This window comes from Pan paniscus, chromosome 1, assembly GCF_029289425.2.
Source record: "Pan paniscus chromosome 1, NHGRI_mPanPan1-v2.0_pri, whole genome shotgun sequence".
Lineage (NCBI taxonomy): Eukaryota > Metazoa > Chordata > Mammalia > Primates > Hominidae > Pan > Pan paniscus.
Window position 1 is genome coordinate 82895465 of NC_073249.2, and position 27873 is coordinate 82923337.

General features: G+C 43.9%; 1 protein-coding gene across 1 annotated transcript; it reads left to right on the plus strand.

Moving 5' to 3' along the window:
• Positions 1-4613: 4613 nt before the first annotated feature.
• Positions 4614-27581, plus strand: TADA1 (transcriptional adaptor 1). The gene is made up of 8 exons (XM_003824590.5): positions 4614-4907; positions 11224-11315; positions 11573-11638; positions 20169-20266; positions 21680-21889; positions 23757-23908; positions 25806-25968; positions 26373-27581. The coding sequence occupies exons 1-8, from the start codon at positions 4834-4836 to the stop codon at positions 26523-26525; spliced, it is 1008 nt and encodes a 335-aa protein (XP_003824638.1). The 5' UTR covers positions 4614-4833; the 3' UTR covers positions 26526-27581.
• Positions 27582-27873: the final 292 nt, after the last annotated feature.

Consider the following 27873-nt stretch of genomic DNA (forward strand, 5'->3'; position numbering starts at 1 on the left):
ACAACTCGCACATTTGCTGACAGTGCTTCGAGAAGGCTAATGAGTCAGTGGTAATGGGTAAGTGGAGTAAGAAAGTCAATCAAATATTTTTGCTATGCTAGGCCCTGGCGACTGTAAAGAAGGAGTCTATGATTTATTAAAAAAATTAAACTAAATCTAAATATCATATAATGGATAAAGACAGAATAATAACTATATAATCTTCGGAGCTGGAACATCTCAGAACTCCTTCAACATCAAATCCTAATGTCAATCCAAAAGACAAGTGTTGGCAATGATGGGGAGAAATTGAAATCCTTGTACACTGTTGACAGAAATGCAAAATGATGCAGCCACTATGGAAAACAGTGTAGAGGTTCCTCAAAAAATTAAAAATAGAATTACCATATGATCTAGCAATCCCACTTCTAGGTATTTATCAAAAAGAATTAAAATTAGGATCTCAAAGAAATATTAGCATTCCTATGTTCATTGCAGCACTATTCACAATAGCCAAGATGTGGAAATAACCAAAATGTTCATTGACAGATGAATGGATAAAGAAAATGTGGGAGGTGTGTGTGTGTGTATACACAATGGAATACTATTAGCCTTAAAAAGGAAGGAAATTCTGCAATATGTGACAACATGGATGAACCTTGAGAACATTATGCTAAATGAAATAAGCTAGTCTCAGAAAGACAAATACTGCTGCATGACTCCACTTATATGGGTATCTAAAATAGTCAAATTTATAGACTCAAAGAGTGGGATGATGGTTAACAGAAACTGGTGAGAGGGGAAATGAGGAGTCACTAATCATAAACTTTTAGTCAAGCAACATGAATAGACTCTAGAGATCTGCTGTGCAACACTGTACCTGTAGTCAATAATAATGTATTGTGCACTTAAAAATTTGTTAAAAGGGGGGCTCTGTGTGGTGGCTCACGCCTGTAATCCCAGCACTTTGGGAGGCTGAGGTGGGCAGATCATGAGGTCAGGAGATCAAGACCATCCTGGCTAATACGGTGAAACCCCATCTCTACTGAAAATACAAAAAAAATTAGCGCGGCGTGGTGGTCCGTGCCTGTAATCTCAGCTACTCGGAAGGCTGAGGCAGGAGAATCTCTTGAACCCAGGAGGCAGAGGTTGTAGTGAGCCGAGATCGTGCCATTGCACTCCAGCTTGGGTGACAGAGCAAGACTCTGTCTCAAAAAAAAAAAAAAATTGTTAAAAGGGAAGATCACGTATTATGTGTTCTAACCACAATAAAAAAAAGAAATCCTAATGTTAAAAGACCAGTGCTTAATAAAATACAGAATAGGAATGGGAAAAATTAAGGAGGTACAGCCCAGGCTCTCATAAATATGTAAGTAAACTAGCTATGAGAATACACTTTTTAGAGGGTTTTCCTTTGTTTGTACAGAATTATATTTATGAAGGAAAAAAGTTGTATAGAAACAGGCAGTGTATATGAATAATACCACCAACCTTCAGTTATCTATCTAATGAAATGGAAAAAGATATGGATAATATAAAGGAAATTTTATTTTATATAAGTGGAGAATACATATACATATTTACACACATAATCCATATACTTGGAGAAAAATTCATAAATACTTAGATGTCAGGTAAGGTTGGATCCTCAGATGTCTGTTCTCAGCAACTTATTGAGTTGACTCTACTAGTTACTCTCAAACCAGCTTGTAACCAGCTGGATGATCCAAAAAAAAAAAAACTAGACTAAACATTTGTCAAGTTTCTTGCTCTTTATAAAGCATTTTGACACACATTCTCTGAAGCTATTTATTAGTTGCACTATGCATTGTACAAATATTGCTATAATAAAAGATTTAGAATTAGTTCCTTTAAAAGTAACCTTCCAAATTACAAGTGGTTTTAATATTCATTTCCTTTCAAAAAAATTTGTTTTTTAAAGTTGAGGTCTCACTCTGTTGCCTAAGCTGGAGTGCAGTGGTGCTCTCATAGCTCACTGCAGACTCGAACTCCTGGGCCCAAGAAATCCTCTCACTTCAGCCTCCCCAGTAGGTGGGACTACAGGCATGTGCCATCACCCCTGGCTTGGTATTCATTTATAATACTGTGTCCGGAATTGGTTCCTTCCAGTGGGTTCTTGGTCTCGCTGACTTCAAGATGAAGCTGTGGACCCTCGCGGTGAGTGTTACAGTTCTTAAAGATGGTGTGTCCGGAGTTTGTTCCTTCAGATGTTCATATATGTCCTGAGTTTCTTCCTTCCGGTGGGTTCGTGGTCTCGCTGACTTCAGAAGTGAAGCCGCAGACCTTCACAGTGAGTGTTACAGCTCGTAAAGGTAGTGCAGACCCAAAGAGTGAGCAGCAGCAAGATTTATCGTGAAGAGCGAAAGAACACAGCACCCACAGCATGGAAGGCGACCGGACTGGATTCCCGCTGCTGGCTCAGGTGCCCAGCTTTTATTCCCTTATTTGGCCCCACCCACATCCTACTGATTGGTCCATTTTACAGAGTGCTGATTGGTGCATTTACAAACCTTTAGCTAGACACAGAGCGCTGATTGGTGCATTTTTACAGAGCGCTGACTGGTGCGTTTACAAACCTTTAGCTAGACACAGAGTGCTGATTGGTGCGTTTTTACAGAGTGCTGACTGGTGCGTTTACAAACATTTAGCTAGACACAGAGTGCTGATTGGTGCGTTTTTACAGAGTGCTGACTGGTGCGTTTACAAACCTTTAGCTAGACACAGGATGCTGATTGGTGTGTTTTTACAGAGTGCTGATTGGTGCGTTTACAAACCTTTAGCTAGACACAGAGCGCTGATTGGTGCGTTTACAATCCTTTAGTCAGAAAAGTTCTCCAAGTCCCCACCCAGCCCAGAAGCTCAGGCGGCTTCACCTCTCAATATTACATTGTTTGGTCAGATGTCCATTTATGTATATTATATTGTCTAACATTACAGTTTAAATGGACATTTAACTGAAAAACTGTAGTAAAATTAGTGTTAATAGGTGTATAAGTGCTGAGAGAGAGGAATATTTCATTGAGCTAGACGTATGAATATTGTCAAGCATGGGTCAAAAAGAAAATCTTTGAGGCCTATCTTTCTTCGTGGCTAGAGACAAATGAGAAACAGGGATTCTTCCTGGAAGATGTACCCAACTATCTGTAGCCTTTCCTAGTCCTGTTGACTTGATCCTTGAATAGATTCATATATATGTTTGAACCTGATTCAAAAAAAATGGAGGTAGCCAACCACAAGTCTCAAAACCAGCAGAGAGGAAATATGCGTAAAGGGGAAGAGCCATGTGATTTGTTAAAGTCAAGTTAATTAGAATGCTGAGTGCAAGTGTGGGGTTATGTGGGAAGGCCAGTGGTGTGTGAGGTACACAGGTAGGGTGAGTTCAGATCATGAGAACATTTGAATGCTGGAGTCTGGAATTTGTTCAGCAGAGCGTGGGGAGCCATGGAAAACTTAAGTGGATATTTTTTAAATGTGTCAAAACTTACCCAGAGTTTTGACACAGAGAGGAAGACTTTGCCTGACCTTTGTATCTCCTTTCACCTGTATATCTCCAGTACTCAAAGAGTTCCAGACACATAATAGGAGCTCACTGTATGAATTCAAGTGAAGAGAAGGTGCCCGGCTGGCATTGCAGCCAGGACAGGGCTTGTGGGTTTAGGTTGGGCAGTGAGGAAGTTGAATGAATGAACTTAAGGGGACATCTTTGGAGAAATTACACAAGATTTAAAAGCTATCTAGGATTATTTAAAAAACTTTGGGAGGCAATTTGACAATATACACCAAGGCATTTATAAATATTCCCATCATTTGATCCAGTAATTCTATTTGTGGGACTCTATGCTAAAGTAATAATCCTAAAGGAGGAAAAGTTTTATGCATAAACAAGTTTTGCTTCATTATGCTATATGCTTCAAAAGCAATATTACAGTATTGCTTTTTAATAGAGAAGAAATGGACACAGTCTAACAATTGGGAAACAAGTTGTGTACCTTCTATCTGTGGGGGTATTTAATATGTTGTCATTAAAATTATTCTAAAGACAACGTAATACTACAGATAAATCCTTAAGTTTAAAAACGTGCAAAACTGAACATAGAGTATTTTAAGTCATGGGAGTGTGCGAAGTGAAGGAGAAATCTCTCTCAGTTAAGTGTTTGTCCGGGAGTGGTAAAACACTTTTTCCTTCTTTTTATCTTTATCTTTCTGTGTATTTTCCAAATTTTACATAGTTACCTCATTTACTCAAATACTTATTAAGCATCCACTATGTGCCAGGCGCTGCTCTAGAGAATTGCGGGTAACAGTGAATAAAACACAACTCCTGTCCTCGAGCCATAACATTTACAAGATAAATCAACTAAATGTCATATGAGACGATTAGTGCTCGGGGAAAAATAAGGCAAGGAAAGAGTAAAACTGATACTGCATTTACTTTTTGAAATGGAGGGGTAAGGTACTCCTCCAGGCAGAAGAACAGCAGGGTGAATTCGGAATTGCCCCAGCGGTAACAGAATGAAAGAGCTTGGGACACGCCAGCCTGTCAGCTACGTTGCAGCCGAGGCGGGGCGCGCGGGTTTAGGATGGGCGCGCGACAAGGTGAAGCGGATCACGTGACTCGAGGGGCGGGAGGAAGAGAGCAGAGTTTGGCCGGGCACCTTCCCTGCAAAAAGGCGGGCGGAGCCGAAAACCAAACAAACGACTTCTGAGAGACTGGGGGCGGGACTGACGGCGGCCGGCTTAGCTTCCAGAGCCAAGGCCTTCCGCCGAGTTGGTTTTTGGGTTGTTGGTCGCGGTGGCCGGGCGGTCTGCGGTCGGGCTGAGACACGCGGAGCAATGGCGACCTTTGTGAGCGAGCTGGAGGCGGCCAAGAAGAACTTGAGCGAGGCCCTGGGGGACAACGTGAAACAGTAAGAGCTGCCCCAGCACAGCGTCCAGGCCAACACGCGGGTGCTCTCCTGGCCTTGGGCTGCCAGCCCGCCCCGGAGACGCCCGCGTCGCCCGGGGGCCTGTGCAGCCTGGGGTCCGCGGCGGCGGGGCTTCGGGGTTTCTCCGGCCGGGGCGGGGCGGGCCACCTGAACTCACCGCCCTGGAGAGACCGGGCCTCCTGGGCGCCCGGGAGACATCGGCGGGCGCCGTTGCTCGGGACTCTCTGCCCTGGGTGGGGCGGGAGAAGCGCACTTCGCACCCAAGGGCCTGCTGAGCAGGTGCGGGCCCCAGCGCGGGCGTGCGGGATGCGGGAGGCTGACTTGGGCCGAGTGAGCCGGAGCCCTACGCGCCCAGCCAGAGGGCATAGCGCAGGGCGGCCCGCCCCTGGAGGGCTTCCTGGAGGTGGAGGCCTGTTGAGCTGGTGTGATCTGCTAGGGATTATTGGTAAGCTCTTTTGACAGCAATTTCGTAAGGCAGATGGACCCTCTGGTGAAGTCACAGTCATTGAACACTACAATTATAGTGATGATAGTAGTAGCGGACATTTTAAACATTTTAAGCTCTCTAAATATATTATCTAATCCTTACAACAGATGTGAGATAGGTACCGTTGTTATTCCCATTTGACAGATGAGAAGACTGAGACCTAGTGCGGACAAGTAACTCTTCAAAAGTCAGTCAGAGTTGGGACCCACGCTTTTGATTCCCGACTGATGTATTAGAGGGGCTGTAAAGGATCCCAGAGACGCTCAGCCAGACCTTCATCCAGGTTATGGCAGGGGACCTAGTGCACAGTCAGGTTAGGTGCAGAATGGCCAAGGGTAAAATCAGGAGCCAGCCAAAGCCAAACAGCAAAAAAGGAACCTCTGGGATACAAGGAAGAGTTTGGAAATTTTCAAAACGTTGTTATTACAACTTTATTTTTCAAAAATATAGGAAGCAAATGTAAACGTTTAAAATTATAGTGCCTGTGTTGTTGCTGCTAGATGGCTTCTCTGGTATTCTACACATTTGCATTACTCAATGGATGCATACTTTTAAATGATGTTGGTGGAGGAGCAATTTGGGAATACTTAATTTTTCTCCAATACCTTCTTTTCATCCTTCTCTGTTCTTTATTATTACTGGATTGAAATTACTTAGCTTGGATGTCATACATGAATTTTGGAGTTTTTCCTTCATGTGAAATTTTGGGGTGGCAGAGTTGACAGTCTCCTTTTCATCCTAACAAGATAATAACGGAAACTATAAAAAGATTAAAATTAAAATCTAAACTGTTATTTTAGCATAATTATTTAATTTTTGGTGAACACTTATTTACGCCCAGAGATATGTTTCACTTTGGTTTTGGGGGTTGGGGTCTTGCTCTGTGGCAGAGGCCGAAGTACAGTGGCCTGATCACACAGTTCACAGCAACCTTGATCTCCTGAGCTCAAGAGGTCCTCCCCTGCTGTGAGCCTATAACTGGGACTGTAGGCACGCCCCGCTAATCCTGGCTAAAGTTTTTTTTTTTCAGAGACAAAGTCTTGCTGTGTTGCCCAGGCTGATCTCAAATCCTGGCCTCAAGCAATCCTCCCGCATTGGCCTCCCAAAGTTCTGGGATTACAGGCATGAGCCACCACACCCGACTATAATGTACCACCGAAAATTGTCTTTCAATATTGATGTTCACTGTGCTTATTGAATTAAATATTCTTACTTATTTTAATAGGTAAAATTGACAGCTTTCACCCTAATTACTGTAGCTTTTTACTTTTGTAATACCGACTGATAAAATTTACCTTTTTTTTTTTTTTTTGAGATGGAGTCTTGCTCTGTCGTCCAGGCTGGGGTGCAGTGGCATGATCTCCGCTCACTGCAGCCTCCACCTCCTGGGTTCAAGCACTTCTCTGCCTCAGCCTCCTGAGTAGCTGGGATTACAGGCACCCGCCACCACGCCCGGCTAATTTTTGTATTTTTAGTAGAGATGGGGTTTCACCATCTTGGCCAGGCTGGTCTTGAACTCCTGACCTCGTGAGCCACCCGCCTTGGCCTCCCAGAGTGCTGGGATTACCGACGTGAGCCACCGCGCCCAGCCAAAATTTACATTTTTAAGCACATAAGGGGCATTTCACTCTGTTCCATCTAGAATGCTTACAAATATTTGAAAGCAAACATTTATATACCAAAATAAATCTGAAGGACCTGGCTTGTGTATGATTGCCTTTAACCCTGATTAGATGCAATGGTGACCTCTGTCATCCCATACTCATCAGTTACAGGTTCAGGGCTGCCAAAAGTGTTTTTGAAGTTAGCATTCCTTATTTAGTTTTTAAAGGCCAAAGCCGACTGTCTGATGTTGGTCAAATACTGATGCTGAAGCAAAATTTGGTGCATCTGGAGTGTGAATCCCCACTAAAATGCAATCAAAAGAGATTTTTATGCCAGAAACAGTTAATGGTAACATATAGTTCTAAATTTGTTTTTCCATTCTCTCATTGTTCTTTTCCCTTCTCCTTAAAAAGTACCTCTGGGTTAAATAGTCAGTAATACTCTTGTACTGTACAGTCATTTCTTATATTTCCTCCATCAGCAGTTTGCTTTGGTTTGCACAACCTATTTAAGTGTGGTCCTTGGTGGTAGGCAAAACATACAGGGTTATGCACGGAGGCTGGATATGAGTTATTTGCTATTTATCCAGTGGTCTGAACATCCTTCATGTCTGACTGGTTGGGTTGTGTGCCCAAGCTGCTTCCAGGAAGACATGGGCTTTGCTAGGCAACTCACTTTGTATAGTAGCCAGTAGAATGCCATGTTCAAATAGGTGCCTGATTTCTTTTGAGGATTTGATCATATGTTATTTATTTATGCATTTATTTATTTATTTTGAGAGAGAGTCTCACTTTGTCACCCAGGCTGGAGTGCAGTGGTGCGATCTCGGCTCACTGCAACCTCCACCTCCTGGGCTCAAGTGATTGTCCTGCATCAGCCTCCTGAGCAGCTGGGATTACAGGCGCCCGCCACCATGTCCGACTCATTTTTGTATTTTTAGTAGAGACGGGGTTTCGCCATGTTGGCCAGGCTGGTCTTGAACTCCTGACCTCAAGTGATTCAAATCCCCCTTGGGCTCCCAAAATGCCGGGCTTACAAGCGTGAGTCACTGCGTCCGGCCATGATCATATGTTATTTAATATTCTTTAGGTATATCCAGTGCTTCGTAGTCTGACCCACTTATACTTCTACCCATTGTCCTGACCTTCACAGGGATTGATTGACTTTGTTTTTGGTATTTGTCCTTAGTCTGTTTGTGTTGCTATAAAGGAATAGTTGAGGCTGGGTAATTTATAAAGAAGTTAGTTTGGCTCACAGGTCTGCAGACTGTACCAAAAGCATGGCACCAGCATCTTCTGGTGAGGGCCTCAGGTGGCTTCACTCATGGTGGAAGGTGAAGGGAACCTGCATGTGCAGATCACTTTGGTTTTTTTTTTTGGAGACAGAGTTTTGCTCTTGTTGCCCAGGCTGGAGTGCAATGGCACTATCTCGGCTCACTGCAACCTCTGCCTCCTGGGTTCAAGCGATTCTCCCGTCTCAGTCTCCCAGGTAGCTGGGATTACAGGTGCATTCCACCACACCTGGCTAATTTTTGTATTTTTAGTAGAGACAGGGTTTCATCATATTGGTCAGGCTGGTCTCAAACTCCTGACCTCAGGTGATCCGCCCGCCTTGGCCTGCTAAAGTCCTGAGATTATAGGCATGAGCCATCGCGCCTGGCCTGCAGATCACTTTGTGAAAGGAAACAAGAAATGGGGAAGGTGCCAGGCTCTTTTTAAACAACCAGCTCTTGGAGAATCTCTTGCAGGAACTCACAGAGTGAGCGAGCTGTCACTCATTACCACCAGGAAAGATAACGCCAAGCCATTGGTGAGGAATCCTCTCCCATAACCCAAACACCTCCCATTGGGCTCCACCTCCACCATTGAGGATTAAATGTCATCATGAGGTTTGGTCAAATATCCAAACTATAGCAGTATTGTTGAGGGAAACAGTCATTTGTCTGTGGCTATACAGTGAGTTAACAGAGGGACCAGGATTGGAGAGCAAGTCTTTTAACTCTTGGTAGCTAGTTCTAGCTCTTTGGGCTAAAACTTTTGCCACTGGAGAAAATAGTTTGCGTTATTTTGACAGAGCTTCCTGGTAGAGCCTTGTTTTAGTTCTGGAACAAATTCACTCTTTCCAAATATACATTTGCTTCTTATAAAATACTGACATAGGACTTTTAAATAATAGAGTTTTTCTCCAGGTTACTATTTTTTTGTTGTTGTTGTTGTTGTTGTTGTTGGATAGAATGGGATAGGAAAAGACCTTTGGTTTCCTGTGGAGCTTTATTTTATTTCTTTCATTATTATTCCTGTCCTTTAAAAAAATGTATAAAAGTGTCCACTGTTGGAAAGTTACTGTTGACCTATTGACTAATGAATGTGCAGCTATCAAGTGGAAAGGGTACCAAGCTCTAGAGCTGCATGTGTTCTGTTGTTAAGTGAAATGGGCCTGAAAGATGGCAGTGTCGTGGGTTTTGGGCCACTTAAGACCCCATAAAAGCTATGGGTTTTCTCCTGAAAAACAGCAACAACAACAACAACAAACATGAACCCAAAGCTTTGCATGCAACTACATATGATCATAGTCAATTACATATAGAGATACTAAGATGACTTGAAGCTAATCCACACACAGAGGGAGATCTGCCATGGGCATTATATGGCAGTGAAAATATTAAATCATCCCGTTGAGAAATCTGATTTTTTTTTTCCTGTTAGGAACTCAAGTATTGAGTAATTTTTCATCCCATTCCATAAATAAGAAGCAGCTTCCTTAAGTACCAAAACCAGAGTTGTGGATGTGGTGTGAAAAGTGACATTATTTCACTCTAATTCCTAACACTGTTGTTAAAGTGTAAAAGGTTAAGTCATTTTTTTTCTACCAGTTACCAAGTAATTTTTATTATTAGGTGTTGATTTTCACTTTAAAAACTACCAAGTTTCTCATATCCCCAGGCATTTTCTTTGTGCTGAGATGTTTAGAAACCCATTTTTTTTTTCAGCCAGTTAGATTGAAAGTTGAGTTTATCTGAAGGGAAGGATGTCACCTAAAACAAATATAAATGACTACTCCCCTCTCCGTTAAACACACACACTTTAAAATATAAATCTTAAATGCAGGATTCTGGAGAGTAGGTCTATTAGAAAGGTGACAGTGAGAAACAAGGGTATAGCTATAATAGTTTTGGGCTAAGTGAATCATGAGTCCAATTCTGTGACTACCTGCCAATTCCCTTTTATTTGTTTTGAGACAAGGTCTTGCTCTGTCACCCAGGCTGGAGTGTAGTGGTGTGATCATGGCTCGCCGCAGCCCTGACCTCCTGGGCTCAATCAGTTCCTCCACTTCAGCCTCCCAGGTAGCAGGGACTACAGGCATGCACCAACATGCACAGCTAAGTTTTGTATTTTTTGTAGAGAGGGAGGTCCTGCCATGTTGCCCAGGCTAATCTCGAACTCCTGGGTTCAAGCGGTCTGCCTGCCTTGACCTCCCAAAGTGCTGGGACTACAGGCATGAGCCACCGCACCGGCCAGTCCCCTTTTAGGGAGGATTTTCCTTTCTTTGTTGGTATTCTGATTCCTAGGTGTATTAGTTTGCTAGGGCTGCCATAACAAAGTACCACAGACTGGTTCGCTTCAACAGCAGAAATTTATTTTCTCACAGTTCTGAAGGCTGGAAGTCTGTGATCAAGATGTTGGCAGGAGGCCTCTCTCCTATAGATGACAGCCTTCTTGTTGTGTGTTCACATGGTTATTTCTTTGTGAATGTATGTGTCCTAATTGCCTCTTCTTATAAGGACACCAATCATACTGGATTAGGGCCCACCCTAATGGCCTCATCTTAATTACTATTTAAAGGCCCAATCTCCAAATAGAGTCATATTCTGAAGTACTAGGGTTAAGGCTTTAACACAGGACTTTTGTGGGGGGACACAATTCAGCCCATAGAGCCAGGGAATGCAAAATTTCCTTTCCTGAGAGTTGGAGCGTGTATGCTGAACTTGGGGAAGAAGCAAAATGTGTTCATGCTGTAGTCCCAGCTACTCAGGGGGCTGAGGTGGGAGGGTAGCTTAAAGCCAGAAGTTCAGAGCTCTGATTGTTCCCCTGCACTCCAGCCTGAGTGACAGAATAAAAAACCCCGTCTCTTTAAAAAAACAAAACAAACAAAAAAAACTAGAAGCAGCCAAATCTGTGGTTCTTAGTATTGTTTCTGCCTCTGCAGATACTGGGCTAACCTAAAGCTGTGGTTCAAGCAGAAGATCAGCAAAGAGGAGTTTGACCTTGAAGCTCATAGACTTCTCACACAGGATAATGGTAAAATAATTATCTGCAGAGTTATTTTACTATTCTGTAGTTTTCCTAGATTTGTAGTAAAGTCTTTTCCCTTTTTAAAAAGTGAAATTTTGGTTTTGTGGTGTATAAGGTTATCTTAATAATGTGGATACTTAAAATTAAGTATAAAGCATGGCAGAATAGGGGATATCCAAAATCTTGAGACGCTAGACCAAAGTTGTGGTTTCCTTATGTTGAAAATGTTTTGAATTTGATTGTCACTATCTTTCCTTTTTCAGTCCATTCTCACAATGATTTCCTCCTGGCCATTCTCACGCGTTGTCAGATTTTGGTTTCTACACCAGGTAAGGGAGTGGAAATACTTACAGTGTGTGTAAGTCAGCAAAGCACTAGACTTTAGCTTTCTCTAATAGACACAGCTAGTGTTTGTAAAGCAGATGTTTTTGAACTACTCAGAAGAAAAGTTTTATTAGGTAGATACAAATTCTTTTACAGAATCTTTTTTTTTTTTTTTTAAAGCAAAAACTCTTTATTTTTAAGAAAAAGGTATGATTTCTCATTTTCAGTTCTTGGCATACATTTTAATTCTTTCCAGTGGAACCCAAACCTCCTGAACCCCTTTCAGTGTCATCCAAAGCTTGAATTTCTGTTTCTGGAGAAAAAGTCTGTTCACAAATGAGCTATGCAATTTGATCACCATTTTTGACACCAAACTTTTCTTTGCCAAAATTGAATTGTACAACACCAACATTTCCTCTATAATCTTCATCTTATGATGCCAGCTCCTACATCAGTAAAGTGTTTTTCAGCCAAGCCAGATGTGGCACTACTCTTTTCTAACACCCAGAAGGAAGGACTATCTGAATGTTTGTTTTCACAAGTGCTTTCTCCGTAGGTGGTATTGTGTAATCCTAGGCATGTCCAAGTCCTAGCCCCCGTGGACCCCTTGGTCCGGGCGTGTTATGCTGGGAGAGCTGGGCAAGGCTGCTCTGTGTGCCACCCTCCCCCACAGGCCAGTTTGCTCAATGGGGGAAATAGTGGTGTCCCTCAGAATAGGGCTTGAGAGAGCCAGAAGGCAAACGAGGAGATAGCCCGGGAACAAGAGGGCGCAGGGTGAGCACCGCAGCAGGGACTGCCCAAATCTACAGAGCCTTGTAAAGCAGGTTATGTCCCTGTACTTACATTACCTTTTGATATTGAGTCCCCACTCAGCTACATTTTAGATTACTTAAGTAAATGAGAAGTGAGGAAGAGGGTGGGAGATCAGGATGAAGAAGGTAAGGGAGATGAAGAGAGGGCAGTTGGTGTTAGGTGTCCTGTACCTAAGGGATACCTAACTTGAAAGGTGTCCGTAGTGGGGAGGTGGGGGAACCCAGCATATGTTGGGAACCTGGACTTCCACTATGTTCTTAGGTAAGATAGCACCTGAAAGGTCAAGCTTCAGCACCTGTGTTTCAGCAGGTTATTGGTAGATAACAAGAGGTAGGGGATAGTAGCATGTTGAGGGGGTAGGTGGAAACGAAACTGTCACTTTAACCTGAAGAGAAGATTAAGCTATAAGTCACCTCAACCATCTTATTTTAATCAGTCAAAAACAAGTAATTAAATACATTGAAAACTTTCCTCATGATAAAAGTCATACTGGACTTTTAAAAAAAAATTAAGCCAAATGATTTATTCAGTAGTTTTTATGTTTCTAAATTGCAATTTATATCTATTCATAAGACTACAAAAGTTACCATTACAATTGTGCTTACCAACTCCTGTTGTAGATTAAATTGAAATTTTTTTTAAATTTTTTATTTTATTTATTTTTTTATTGATCATTCTTGGGTGTTTCTCACAGAGGGGGATTTGGCAGGGTCATAGGACAATAGTGGAGGGAATGTCAGCAGATAAACAAGTGAACAAAAGTCTTGGTTTTCCTAGGCAGAGGACCCTGCGGCCTTCCGCAGTGTTTGTGTCCCTGGGTACTTAAGATTAGGGAGTGGTGATGACTCTTAACGAGCATGCTGCCTTCAAGCATCTGTTTAACAAAGCGCATCTTGCACCGCCCTTAATCCATTTAACCCTGAGTGGACACAGCACATGTTTCGGAGAGCACAGGGTTGGGGGTAAGGTCACAGATCAATAGGATCCCAAGGCAGAAGAATTTTTCTTAGTACAGAACAAAATGAAAAGTCTCCCATGTCTACTTCTCTCTACACAGACACGGCAATCATTCGATTTCTCAATCTTTTCCCCACCTTTCCCGCCTTTCTATTCCACAAAACCGCCATTGTCATCATGGCCTGTTCTCAATGAGCTGTTGGGTACACCTCCCAGACGGGGTCATGGCCGGGCAGAGGGGCTCCTCACATCCCAGTAGGGGCAGCCGGGCAGAAGTGCCCCTCACCTCCCGGATGGGGCGGCTGGCCGGGCGGGGGGCTGACGCCCCCACCTCCCTCCCGGCCGGGGCAGCTGGCCGGGCAGAGGGACTCCTCAATTCCCAGTAGGGGCGGCCGGGCAGAGGCGCCCCTCACCTCCCAGACGGGGCGGCTTGCCGGGCGGGGGGCTGACCCCCCCCACCTCCCTCCCGGACGGGGTGGCTGGCTGACCCCCCCGCCTCCCTCCTGGACGGGGCGGCTGGCCGGGCAGAGGGGCTCCTCACTTCCCAGTAGGGGTGGCCGGGCAGAGGCGCCCCTCACCTCCCGGACGGGGCGGCTGGCCGGGCGGGGGGCTGACCCCCCCACCTCCCTGCCGGACGGGGCGGCTGGCCGGGCAGGGGGCTGACCCCCCCCCACCTCCCTCCCGGACGGGGTGGCTGGCCGACCCCCCCGCCTCCCTCGCGGACGGGGCGGCTGGCCGGGCAGAGGGGCTCCTCACTTCCCAGTAGGGGTGGCCGGGCAGAGGCGCCCCTCACCTCCCGGACGGGGTGGCTGGCCGGGCGGGGGGCTGACCCCCCCCACCTCCCTCCCGGACGGGGCGGCTGGCCGGGCAGAGGGGCTCCTCAATTCCCAGTAGGGGCGGCCGGGCAGAGGCGCCCCTCACCTCCCGGACGGGGCGGCTGGCCGGGCGGGGGGCTGACCCCCCCACCTCCCTCCCGGACGGGGTGGCTGGCCGACCCCCGCCCCCCCGCCTCCCAGACGGGGCGGCTGGCCGGGCAGAGGGGCTCCTCACTTCCCAGTAGGGGTGGCCGGGCAGAGGCGCCCCTCACCTCCCGGACGGGGCGGCTGGCCGGGCGGGGGGCTGACCCCCCCCGCCTCCCTCCCGGACGGGGTGGCTGGCCGACCCCCCCCCGCCTCCCTCCCGGACGGGGCAGCTGGCCGGGCAGAGGGGCTCCTCAATTCCCAGTAGGGGCGGCCGGGCAGAGGCGCCCCTCACCTCCCGGACGGGGCGGCTGGCCGGGCGGGGGGCTGACCCCCCCACCTCCCTCCCGGACGGGGTGGCTGGCCGACCCCCCCCCGCCTCCCTCCCGGACGGGGTGGCTGGCCGGGCAGAGGGGCTCCTCAATTCCCAGTAGGGGCGGCCGGGCAGAGGCGCCCCTCACCTCCCGGACGGGGCGGCTGGCCGGGCGGGGGGCTGACCCCCCGACCTCCCTCCCGGACCGGGTGGCTGGCCGGGCGGGGGGCTGACCCCCCCCACCTCCCTCCCGGGTGGGGCGGCTGGCCGGGCGGGGGGCTGACCCCCCCACCTCCCTCCCGTCCGGGAGGCTGGCCGGGTGCGGGGCTGAGCCCCCCCACCTCTCTCCCGGATGGGGCGGCTGGCCGGGCGGGGGACTGACCCCCCCACCTCCCTCCCGGATGGGGCGGCTGGCCTGGCGGGGGCTGACCCCCACCTCCCTCCCGGACGGGGTGGCTGCTGGGTGGAAACGCTCCTCACTTCCCAGACGGGGTGGCTGCCAGACGGAGGGGCTCCTCACTTCTCAGACGGGGCGGTTGCCAGGCAGAGGGTCTCCTCACTTCTCAGACAGGGCGGCCGGGCAGAGACACTCCTCACCTCCCAGATGGGGTCGCGGCCGGGCAGAGACGCTCCTCACCTCCCAGACGGGGTCGCGGCCGGGCAGAGGCGCTCCTCACATCCCAGACGGGGTGACGGGGCAGAGGCGCTCCCCACATCCCAGATGGTGGGCGGCCGGGCAGAGACGCTCCTCACTTCCTAGATGGGATGGCGGCGGGGAAGAGGTGCTCCTCACTTCCTAGATGGGATGGCGGCCAGGCAGAGATGCTCCTCACTTTCCAGACTGGGCAGCCAGGCAGAGGGGCTCCTCACATCCCAGACGATGGGCGGCCAGGCAGAGACGCTCCTCACTTCCCAGACGGGGTGGCGGCCGGGCAGAGGCTGCAATCTCGGCTCTTTGGGAGGCCAAGGCAGGCGGCTGGGAGGTGGTTGTAGCGAGCCGAGATCACGCCACTGCACTCCAGCCTGGGCACCATTGAGCACTGAGTGAACAAGACTCTGTCTGCAATCCCAGCACCTCGGGAGGCCGAGGCTGGTGGATCACTCGCGGTTAGGAGCTGGAGACCAGCCCGGCCAACACAGCGAAACCCCGTCTCCACCAAAAAAATACGAAAACCAGTCAGGCGTGGCGGTGCGCGCCTGCAATCGCAGGCACTCGGCAGGCTGAGGCAGGAGAATCAGGCAGGGAGGTTGCAGTGAGCCGAGATGGCAGCAGTACAGTCCAGCTTTGGCTCGGCATCAGAGGGAGACCGTGGAAAGAGAGGGAGAGGGAGACCGAGAGGGAGAGGGAGACCGTGGGGAGAGGGAGACCGAGAGGGAGAGGGAGAGGGGATCTAAATTGAAATTTTTTAAGGGCTTAGGGTGATTCTGATGATCATATATCTAAAGCTCATGTTTTATCTATAAATGGCTGGTATTTTTTAATCCTCTCTCTCTGTTTACTTCTACTGTATGATAAAGAACTCACAGCCAGGGCGTGGTGGCTCACGCCTGTATTCCCAGCACTTTGGGAGGCTGAGGCGGGCGGATCACTTGAGGTCAGGAGTTCGAGACCAGCATGGCCAACATGGTGAAACCCCTACTCTACTAATAATACAAAAAAGAAAATCAGCCGGGCGTGGTGGCGCACATCTGTAGTCCCAGCTACTCAGGAGGCTGAGGCATGAGAATCGCTTGAACCTGGGAGGTAGAGGTTACAGTGAGCAGAGATTGTGCCACGGCACTTCAGCCTGGGCGACAGAGTGAAACTGTGTTTAAAAAAAAAAAAAAAAGAATTCACATAAGATCTCCTAACACCTCGTTCTTTGACCCTCAAAGAAGTCGTTGTTAATGTGTAGTAAACTGTGAGCACCTGCTTGTGGGGTTGTTTTAGAGAGCAGTGACTGCCTCCCTCCCCTCACCACACTCATCACCGCACATTCTTACACTGTGTCAGATTTTTGATGTGCTATTTAATTTATATACAAGTAGACTTTAGCCATTCTTCTTTTATGTCCAAAGTTAAATCATAATCTATTTTGTTATATAAAATTTAATTTGATCAGAAAAGCCAATATTGTGAATCTTACTTTTTAGGGAAGCATATTGTAAATTGCCACATACGCCAAAGATAAATGGAGTGATCAGAGGTAAAAACCCTGGTTGATAAGAGTCAAGAGACTTAGGTTCAAGTGTAGGTTTTGCCACTACCTTACATAATATAGTTACTTGGGCTTTCAAATTTATAAAATAAGTACAGCAATATCTACCCCGTAGGATTATGAAAAAACAGATGAAAGAACTTATAAAAAAGTGATTTTAAAAATAAAAAAATGCCAGCCAGACACAGTGGCTCATGTCTGTAATCCCAGCGCTTTGGGAGGCGAAGGTGGGTGGATCACCTGAAGTCAGGAGTTCAAGACCAGCCTGGCCAACATGGTGAAACCCCATCTCTACTAAAAGTACAAAAATTAGCCAGGCGTGGTGGTAGGCACCTGTAATCCCGGGTACTAGGGAGGCTGAGGCAGGAGAATCGCTTGAACCTGGGAGGCGAAGGTTGCAGTGAGCCGAGATTGCGCCACTGCACTCCAGCCTGAGTGACAGACTAATACCCTGTCTCAAAAAAAAAAAAATAATAATAAAAAAAATTGCCAAACAAATGTTGAAGTGGTATTCGTAAGTACAGGTGGCTGATTTTAATTAGATAAAAACCTTTGATATTCTGAATGGTTGTTAATAGTTATTTTAAAATAAATGAAGAAGCATTTGGATTTTGAGAATGTATTCTTCCGTTGAACACCCCAAATTTCTCAAAATGAAATTAATATTTGTTAGCAACAAAGAGAAGATTTCTATTAAAAGTAAAATATAGTTCTTTGTACCTCACAATTTTGGATGGGTTGTATTCTAGTTTTCTAAGCTAGTCAGGAAAGATGATTTTAATAATAATAATTGTTGAGTATAGAATACTAGACACTTTATATGCATTATCTTTAATCCTCACAGCAATTCTGCAGGGTAGGTGTTAGCCTGTTTTTATAGATAAGGAAATAAAATTAAGAGAAGAGAAAACAAAACAAAAGAAAAACTTGCCTTAGGCCTTATCCAGCTAGTAATTGGATGTGTTGGATCAAAACTGAAATCTAAGTGCTACTAAAAAGCCTTCCATTTTGTCAGGGTTAGGCCTTAGCATGCTTTGCTTGGCCACACAGCAGCAGCTGGTAAGCTCTGAGTTTGCAGGCCTGCTCCTTTGCATCATCGTCTGCATGTCCAGCCTACTTTCCTGTCATCACTTAGCATCCAGTTTCATTTATCAGGAAGGGATTTCTTGGGAAAATCATCTAAGATTGGCTGACCTTATCAAGTGAGATCTGTACATGCCAAAGATAAGAGGAATCTGACTTCCCAAACAGTTCTTTTTAAACTGAGGAATCTGGAATATTTTTTTTTCCAAAGCGTTAAAAACGTTTCTTTCCAAAAATATCAAAATTGTAGGAACATTTTACTATGATTATGGGTGATTTTTTTCTTTCTTAAAAATTTTTTTGAGTTTTCTTTTTGGAGGCGGAGTCTCACTCTGTCGCCCATGCTGGAGTGCGGTGGTGCTTTCTTGGCTCACTGCAAGCTCTGCCTCCCAGGTTCACACCATTCTCCTGCCTCAGCCTCCCGAGTAGCTGGGACTACAGGTGCCCACCACCACGCCTGGCTAATTTTTTTTTTTGTATTTTTAGTAGAGACAGGGTTTCACCATGTTAGCCAGGATGGTCTTGATCTCCTGACCTCGTGATCTGCCCGCCTTGGACTCCCAAAGTGTCAGGATTACAGGCTTGAGCCACCGCACCCGGCCTTGAGTTTTCTTTTTAAGTGTACTATAGTGAGGTTGTATTACTTTTTTTTTTTTTTTAACATTAAACAATATATGTTCATGGTTAAAAAAATATCAATAGCACAGAAGGTTTTATGATAAAAGCTTGTTCCTACCCCTAGACCTATTCCCAAAGGCAACTACTTTTTGTTTTTTGTTCTTCTGGTGGGACCTCTTTAGCCCTCATAGTTGCTTAAATCTGTTTCTGGATTAACTGATTTTAACATCTCTGTCTTATTGCTCTGTGTTTGAGATTTCCTGAACTCTTTGGGCCTTTCTGTTGAATGCATTCTTTAATTCAGCAATTTTAATAGCATCTTGTTTCATGGATAAACATGTTCTGAAAGTTTTCTGTGGATACCTTTTGGAAATTTATCAGAATTCTTTTGCATTTCCTGTCTAGGACCTCGTTTTTTTTATCTTTATTTTTTTAGCTTGCTCTTTCTTGTCATGTGAAAGAATATTCTCAAATATCTGGTGATTAATTATTGTCCTTTTCATGTTTAAGAATGAAGCATAAAACTGCCTAGAGACTTTGCTTTAGAGTAAGCTGACAGGAAGCCTACTGTTGAACTGGGGGTCTCCCAAATTCCCATATACAGAGAGCTTTGCTGTAGGGTACCAACATCCATACCAGCTACCTTAGTAAATCCCAGAAATTGTGTTTGGTTTAACTAGAGAAGAGTCCTTATTCCCTCCCCACCTTCCTTCTAACCCCCTGCCTTAGCTATTATAAATACCCTGCTCTGTGTCATTCTGTGCATGGGAATGAGCCTTCCTGGGCCTGTGACCTGCATTGCACAGAAGGGCCCTGCACTTGGTTTGTACCATCATTATCTTGAAATTCTTAATTTTTAAACACGAGGCCCAGCACTTTGATTTTGTACTGAACCCACTTTTGGGGGTGAGTGAATGGGTCTGTGTGGATGATTTAAGGATATAGACATTCCATTAATTTTGTTTTTAGCCTTACAGATCCCTCCTGGTTTCCACTTACTCACATTCTCCCAATCCAGGTTGTGGGTTTCTTCCAGGCAGGTTGACCTGCTTCTGCCTCACTTGCCACCTTCCTTGCCTAGCCTAGGTTACAGCTTCCATGGGTCTGCTTCACGAGTCTGCACCCTTTTAGTCCATCCTAGAAATTTGTTGACATCTCATTGTGTCTGCCACTCATTTTCCTTTTTAACCTCTGTTGTGCAAGTGTGCCATTTACCTTCCTTACTTTCATATTTTGTAGCGTCTTGGGAGAGGAGATAAATACATGTGCTCAGTTCATCATCTCAGACCAGCAAATTCTGTCCTACATCTATAATAATACTACTGCTAATAAACAAAACACCCAATAAACATTAATTGAAAATATAAAAAAATTTGTCTTCCTAAAAAATTTTAGTTGCAGCTAGGAAAAAAATGTGATTTGAGAGGATCGATAATTTTATTTAGAGAAGTAGAAAGAGAAGGTTTTGATTTAAGCATTCATTAGTTATTTGCATTTCATGAGCATTCCATGCTTTTTACCCCAAATGAAAACAAACTTAGCAGTTATCAGTTGTCATTATTTTTACTTATGGTTATATATTTCTGTCTCCTAGATGGTGCTGGATCTTTGCCCTGGCCAGGGGGTTCCGCAGCAAAACCTGGAAAACCCAAGGGAAAGAAAAAGCTTTCTTCTGTTCGTCAGAAATTTGATGTAGGTTGTTCTTTAATAGGTCTTGATAATGACTGATTGAAGTAGTAGCATGTTGGGACTAGCTGTAGTTTTTAAATGAATATTAAAATACTGGTAGTAGAGTTGAAAAAAAGGGAGTATGATTTGGGAAGAAAAGGGTTTCAAGGATTGTGAGTTCTAGGTGTCTGAATTTTTATAGTTCTTGTTTGTTACTGCTTAAATAGTAATGTTATCATTAGTACCTAATGATTTTTCAGTTATTCAAAACAATGCCTTTGTCTCTCCTGTTAAGTATTTTTCTTGAATGAATAATGTTTCTTGGATGAAGACATCTGTCTCAAGGGCTCAGGCAGCCTGGAGGCCTTTGATGGGGTCCTGGTGATGCCCAGCTGGGCCCTGAGCCTTTTGAGGACTAGTAGAGATGTCATGAAGGCATTTGGCTATAAAATTTGTAAGCATTTTAAAACAAATTGCTTTTTTCAGTGTATATTTAGGGAAAAAAGCTTCCCTGAAGTAACCCTTTTATAGGTTTGTGGGGTATTGATAGCTTTATTGATTAACATCAATAAACAATTATTTATTTTCACCTTGACTATATGCTTTATATCAGTAAGAATGTAGAGGCCATCGGGATCTCCAGAGAGACATGTCTGAATTAAAAAGAGATGTTCAATATAAAGTAGTTTTGTACTTGGAAAATGGAAAAATAACCATGTTGTTTTCATAATATCAATTTCAAACAGGGACAAACCATCTTCACTACAAAATCTTTTATATTAGCCTTAAGCAAAAGGTACTGGGGCATAACTCCAGGTGGTGATGGAGAACATGAATGGGCTATCAGAATCTCCCTGGGGAAGGCTGAGATTTTATGAATGAAAAAGACTGAGAAAAATAGTCATGCCTGTATCTTAGGTTCTGTGTTGAGAATTCTAAGTAGAAAATAACAGCAATTAAATAGTTACACTACATAGCATTATCTTGGAATATTTGTTACTAGATCTGCCATATTGGTTAGCTAGGCTTTTTAAGATTTAATTGAATCATTCATTATATGTTTATACTTTTAGAACCTGCTTACGGTTCGATTTAAAATGCTCTGACTTGTTTGAATATAGTTCAATACTTCTCCTTCTCCTTCAGTTATTTTTAACACAGTGCCATACATTCTGTGATCACCAAGGTATCAATTGAATAGAATAAACTACTACGCAAACTACTATTATTCCCCTTAATCCATGTCTTCATTATTACCTTGTATTGGATGTGAATCTGTGATTATTTGTGCATGAATTAACTCTTTTTTTCCTTAACCCCTGTGGTATAGTTTTGGTGGCATTAATTTGGAGGATCTCAACTTCAGTACAGGAGTTTACTTTTGTGTCTTGTTTGCTACTGTAATGAGTAATTTAAAAAACTTTTTCTTACTCATAGCATAGATTCCAGCCTCAAAATCCTCTCTCAGGAGCCCAGCAATTTGTGGCAAAGGATCCCCAAGATGATGACGACTTGAAACTTTGTTCCCACACAATGATGCTTCCCACTCGAGGCCAGCTTGAAGGGAGAATGATAGTGACTGCTTATGAGCATGGGCTGGACAATGTCACCGAGGAGGCTGTTTCAGCTGTTGTCTATGCTGTGGAGGTTGGTTTGCTGTTGGCAGAAATAATCTTACAGGTTGAATGTGATAGGCTTGTGTGTTGTTTAAAGTTGGTATTGCAAGAAAAGAATCCAAATGTCTCTCTGATTTCACAGAATTGTCATTGTTGAAGTTGTTTTCTGTTTTTTTTTGAGACAGCATCACTTTGTCTCCCAGGCTGGAGTGCAGTGGCACGATCATGGCTCACTGCAACCTGGAAATCCTGGGCTCAAGTGATCCTCCTGCCTCAGCCTCTCAAGAGCTGGGAGTATAGACGTGCGCCACCATACTCAGCTAATTTAAAAAAAAATTTTTTTTGTAGGGATGGGGGTCTCTCTGTCTTGCCTAACTGGTCTCGAATTCATGGGCTCAAGTGATCTTCCCGCCTTGGCCTCCCAAGGTGCTGGGATTTACATGTGTGAGCCATAGCACCTGGCTAAAAGTTGTTTTCTTTTAAGAGGAGAAACTCATTATAATCCAAATAGTTGTCTTTAGTTAATAGACTAAGCTTTTCAGAAAGGTTATTTATGGCATAACTCTTCTGGTTGATCTGATGTTTTGTCAACAGGGGAACGGTTTTTAAGGAAAGAAATGAAATTGAGAATCCTATAGATTAAAGTCACTTGTTTTTGCTGTGGTACAGCACTGAAGAGTATTAGTCTTGGCATCTGAACAGCAGAATTCTTGTCTCTGCTCATGATTTCATTTGTCCATTCATTTTATTCATTTAGTTACTTGACAAAACTAATTTGATGGGGTCTATAATGCACGAGTATGGTCAGGTGACATTGGATTTTCAATTCTCTGAGCCCTATTTTCTTCATCTGTACCTCAAAAATAATAACAGTTGTCCCATGAAGTTATAAACATTAAATGAATTCTGCATGCAAACCAATTTAAATAGTACAATAATGTCTTGATATAAGTGGATTTTCCTTGGTATAATTGAAACACCCTGCCTGATGCTGGCTCCCCTACTAATAATGGTAGCCTGGGACGAGTTCTGTCACTCTATTTTCACAGGCTTCCTCAACCTTTTCTTATATACTTGGCTCTCATGAAAGTGAAGAGAAATCAAGCACCTAATTTATTTTGTGCTTATTTCCTATATATCTGTTGTTTATGTGGCTTTTGAGAGAGCCAAGGTTCTTTTCACGCAAGGATTTTGGTTCCAATAATATCAGATCTTAAAACTTTTTGTCCTATTTTAAACAAAGTTTCAGCATAGTTTGTCTCTTTTTAAAAAGTCATTTTTGCTCATGCCTGTAATCCCAGCACTTTGGGAGGCTGAGGTGGGCGGGTCACCTGAGGTCAGGAGTTCGAGACCAGCCTGGCCGACATGGTGAAACCTCGCCTCTACTAAAAATAAAAAATTAGCCAGGCTTGGTGGTGGGCACCTGTAATCCCAACTACTTGGGAGGCTGAGGCAGGAGAATCGCTTGAACCTGGGAGACGGAGGTTGCAGTGAGCTGAGATCGTGCTATTGCACTCCAGCCTGGGCAATAGAGCAAGAATCCATCTCAAAAAAAAAGTCATTTTTGTGTACTTCTTTTAAAGCCATCTAAAACTCATTTTTGAGAGAGAGGAGCCAATTTAGAGATGTAAAGACTTTTCAAATTTCATGTATAGCAAGCCCCTCTTAAAGAGAACTATTAATACATGAAAATAAGCATGTCCCCCTCTTTCCCATACCCTCCTACTCCTTTGGTGTGGCTCCGTGGCTCTTCATGTGAACATTCATTTGGTTCTAGCATGTACTAACCTATTCTGCATCTCCATCTAAATGCCAATAAATGTTTTTTGGTCAATGGAAGTTCTATGATTTGCTTTTAAAGAGGATATCATGCTATTTTTCTTTTTGTATTTTTACAGAATCACCTTAAAGATATACTGACGTCAGTTGTGTCAAGAAGGAAAGCTTATCGGTTACGAGATGGTCATTTTAAATATGCCTTTGGCAGTAACGTGACCCCGCAGCCATACCTGAAGAATAGTGTAGTAGCTTACAACAACTTAATAGAAAGGTAAATGAAGTTTCTTGTGATTTTGTTCCATCTTTTGCTAGTTGTTTATACTCCTCTTATGTAATAGACCATTGTTAAATAATTGATTGTGTTTTCATAGGTTTAAAGTACCTTTAATAGGAGTACAATTTTATTTTTTAAAGTCCTATACTTGCCTGAGATCTAGTGAATTATTTTGGTACTCCTTTTATGAGAGTTTGGCTTCTGCATGCGGGTTTAATGTGCTTGTCCCCCCGCCCCGACTTTCTTAGGTGCGGTGGAGTAGTGCATAGGCAGTGCATCCTGAGGGCTCCTGAGGGGCATCACCTGCCCAGTGGGGAAGTGAGCCTGCTTTCAGTTAGAGGCAGGGCCTGGGATTGTTGGGTCACAGCTGGGTGTCTTGGAGGTGGGAGGAGGAGGAGTGGTAGATGTTTCTCCAGGCCCTCATCTGGCTCTTGTAGGCATAGCTCAAGATAGTGGTCTGTGCCTGGTGTCATCACTTGCTTTTGGCCTCCTGCTGTGCAGACATGGTCTCTCAGCTCACCTCTGGGATTCCTGTGTCCTCTTCCCATTGAGGGCTTCAGGATGTCTCTATGTCCTGAGTCGCCCCTTTATGAAACAACCTAGATTACTTTCATCCCTGTGTTGTCTTTCTTATCCTTCCATCTCCCTTTGTCCTCCACTTCCCCCAAAGGGAATTTAGTCTGAATTTTAAGCCTTTGGGAAAGGAAAAAAAAAGTAGTAATGTAATTTTCTTTATGGTTACTGAAGTGACTTGAATTTCTTGTGATTTGCTGGACTTTGCATATCTGGTTAGTTTGGGAGAAGAGAGGTAAAGAGATAACTGGAACTTGCAAGTTCAGAGAAAAAAGTATGTATGACTGGGAAGGGTGGCAGGGTGATTGGTGAAGTAACAGGAAGGGAAGGCAGGAGGTGTAGGTGGGAAAGCTAAGAGAGTTGGATAGAGAGAGTGTTGATACCACATGTGGGAGTTTGTGCCAGTGCCCATTTCATGACTCTGAAGACCTTTACAGGGGTCATGGGCCTATTTTAACCCATCTTAAATTGGGTTTACTGTTTAGATTGCCATATGTGGTGATTTATTGTCTGAATCCCATTCAGGCGTATCTGTTTGGGATCATTCTTCTCTAGAAAAAAACAAATCCCCAAAAGTGGCTCCTTGTAGCGGGTGATGTTGGGAGCAGCTTCTGGCCCTGGCGGGACTCCCAAGCCCTCTCTGCCCTGCTGGCCAGTCTCTGAGGGCTTTTGCCTCTCTATTGGCCACTTGTTACTCTAACAGGGCTGCTTTTGTCTGATGCTTCAGTCCCACGCTAACGTTCCACTGTGCTTTCCTCTGAGTTACTGCTTTACTCTTTTGTTTTACCTCTAGATATGTCCTCAGCATTGTGTAGGTTATCTCCTACTGGGTTATGAAGTAAAAACTATGTCTGACTTCTCAGTTTGTATCTAGCTCTATTTTGGGAAATTGGCAGGTTCTGGATTAATTTTCCCCACTCTCCATTTTTGCCTGTTGCTTCTGTGCTATGTCTTCTTTTCTTCTAATTTATTTTAGAACCAGTTGTTTCCAGTACCATTCACCTCCCTCTTTAAGTTATTTGTTTTGAATGTTATATTCCTGTAGTTAAGGTCTATTAGTTTTTTCAACTGGAAGTTCAGTATCCTGAGCTAGGTAAATATTTTAACATTGTGGAAGAAGGAGGGTAAATATAGTTGCATTACGTTTTATTTCCAGCCTTTAAAAATTAAAATTACAGATTATTCATGTCTACAGGAGTAGACATTGAATGGATTTCTAATTCAATTAAAGATTTTTAAAATAAGATTCTAGCAGGCCACTCCTGTCCTTGTTGCTCAGTTGTCTCTGTGCTGGGACTATTTCTGAAATTTTTATTTTCAGCCCTCCAGCTTTTACTGCTCCCTGTGCTGGTCAGAATCCAGCTTCTCACCCACCCCCTGATGATGCTGAGCAGCAGGCTGCACTCCTGCTGGCATGCTCCGGAGACACTCTACCTGCATCTTTGCCTCCGGTGAACATGTACGATCTCTTTGAAGCTTTGCAGGTAAGTCTTGGCTCCTTAAAGTTTACCTAGGTTTATGGGTAGGTTAAGAGATTCTTTAAGTCTACAAAGGTATTCACTGGTTTTTTCTACTTCTTGGCTTTGTGTTTTTCAGTTTTGTCTGTTATAAAAGCCGTTATTAATACTAGCCTCATTTTTCAAATCCTGAGCCCATCTTCTATCTCCCCAATAAAGAAAGAAAAGAAAAAAAATCCCTTGTTCTGCTATTCCTGTTTCAGAAGCTTGTTATTTCCTTATCTTATTATTATCCAATTGGTGATTCATTTTAGTGTATGACTGAAAGTTCATAGATTGTGTGTATGTTTTGTTGATGTAAACCCTTTTATATGTCAGAAAAATAAGTCTACTGAAGTATAATTGGACATGCGTTAATTTTTTAATCCCAGGTGCACAGGGAAGTCATCCCTACACATACTGTCTATGCTCTTAACATTGAAAGGATCATCACGAAACTCTGGCATCCAAATCATGAAGAGCTGCAGCAAGACAAAGTTCACCGCCAGCGCTTGGCAGCCAAGGAGGGGCTTTTGCTGTGCTAAATTAGGATTTGAGGGTGTGGGACCCTCACCAAATTCATTGATTACTGAAAATTGAATGTTTTTTGGGTCCACATTTCAAGGCTGAAGTGTATAGTGTATATATAACCTTTCCTATGGAAATGTGACATTGAGTACATTTTGTGTTGCTATTGTGAAGCCATTAATATAAATCTTTGGTAATGACCCATATCTCTATGTGTTCCCAGTTGTGGGAGCAGGCACTAATGAAATCCTGTGCCTGGAATGGAGATATTTAGGTACCTGAGGCTTAGTGTCCTGTGGTCTGCATGTAAGATAGATGACATCCTAGAACAAAGAAGCTGTTTTAACTTAATCCCCCTGATCAGCAGGATATCTGTGTGTTCAGTGACATCATACATTCTGTATCTAGAAGTCTAAAATTTCTGCCTTTCTCCTAAAGAATGTGTTCTTGCATTTTGGTTGAAATAACCTACACAGTGTTAAAAATCAGATACCTCCTTTAGTGACCAGTTCAAATTTTAATAGCGATAGGTAGCCCCTGAGAAATTTATCACTATAACTCCACAGGAAATACGACTTGGAAGTGCTCTGTGTACTAGACAAAATAAAGCCCCTCTTTGCATTTAAAACCAAAGTCAAAACAAAACTCTTGTAATGCAATTAATTAACTTTATGTCTTCCCATGACTCAAGTTTTGTTAAATATGCCCAAAAACTTTGATTGGCAGTTTCTTCAGTTAATTATTCCTATAGAATGTATTTTAAGAAATCTATACAAATTGGATATATGCTTGGTAATTCCCCAGTTTCTAGGAGGTACCTATTTCTACCGTTTCAAGTGATGAAGTGAAAATAATTTACATTCGATAGTGTTACTGATAACAAACCTACTTTTCTTAAGAGATATGTTGCTTTTTACTTAAGGGATAGTGTTGATAGATAAATTAGAATGTATAGATAGGTTTGTGAAAGTCTAAATAATGGCTGTATAGATATGTATATATGGTTCACATATCTGGATCTGTGTATTTGATTTTGTACTTTAAATGTGACAAATAAACCTTTTGGGAGAAAACGTTGTTGTTTATTAAACATTATAAGGAATATTGCCTTCTACAGAAATACAAAAATTGCCTGCTCTATGAGGGCTTGGCAGAGACTTCTCAAAATAATGTACTAGATGAGAAAGATTAAAAAGCAGATTCCAACTAAGGTATGCCATTTCTTTTTTTTTTTTTTTTTTCTTTTCTTTTTGAGATAGGGTCTCACTCTGTCACCCCAGCTGGAGTGCTGTGGTGTGATCATGGCTCACTGCAGACTGGACCTCTGGGCTCAGGTGATTCTCCCATCGCAACCTCCTAAGGAGC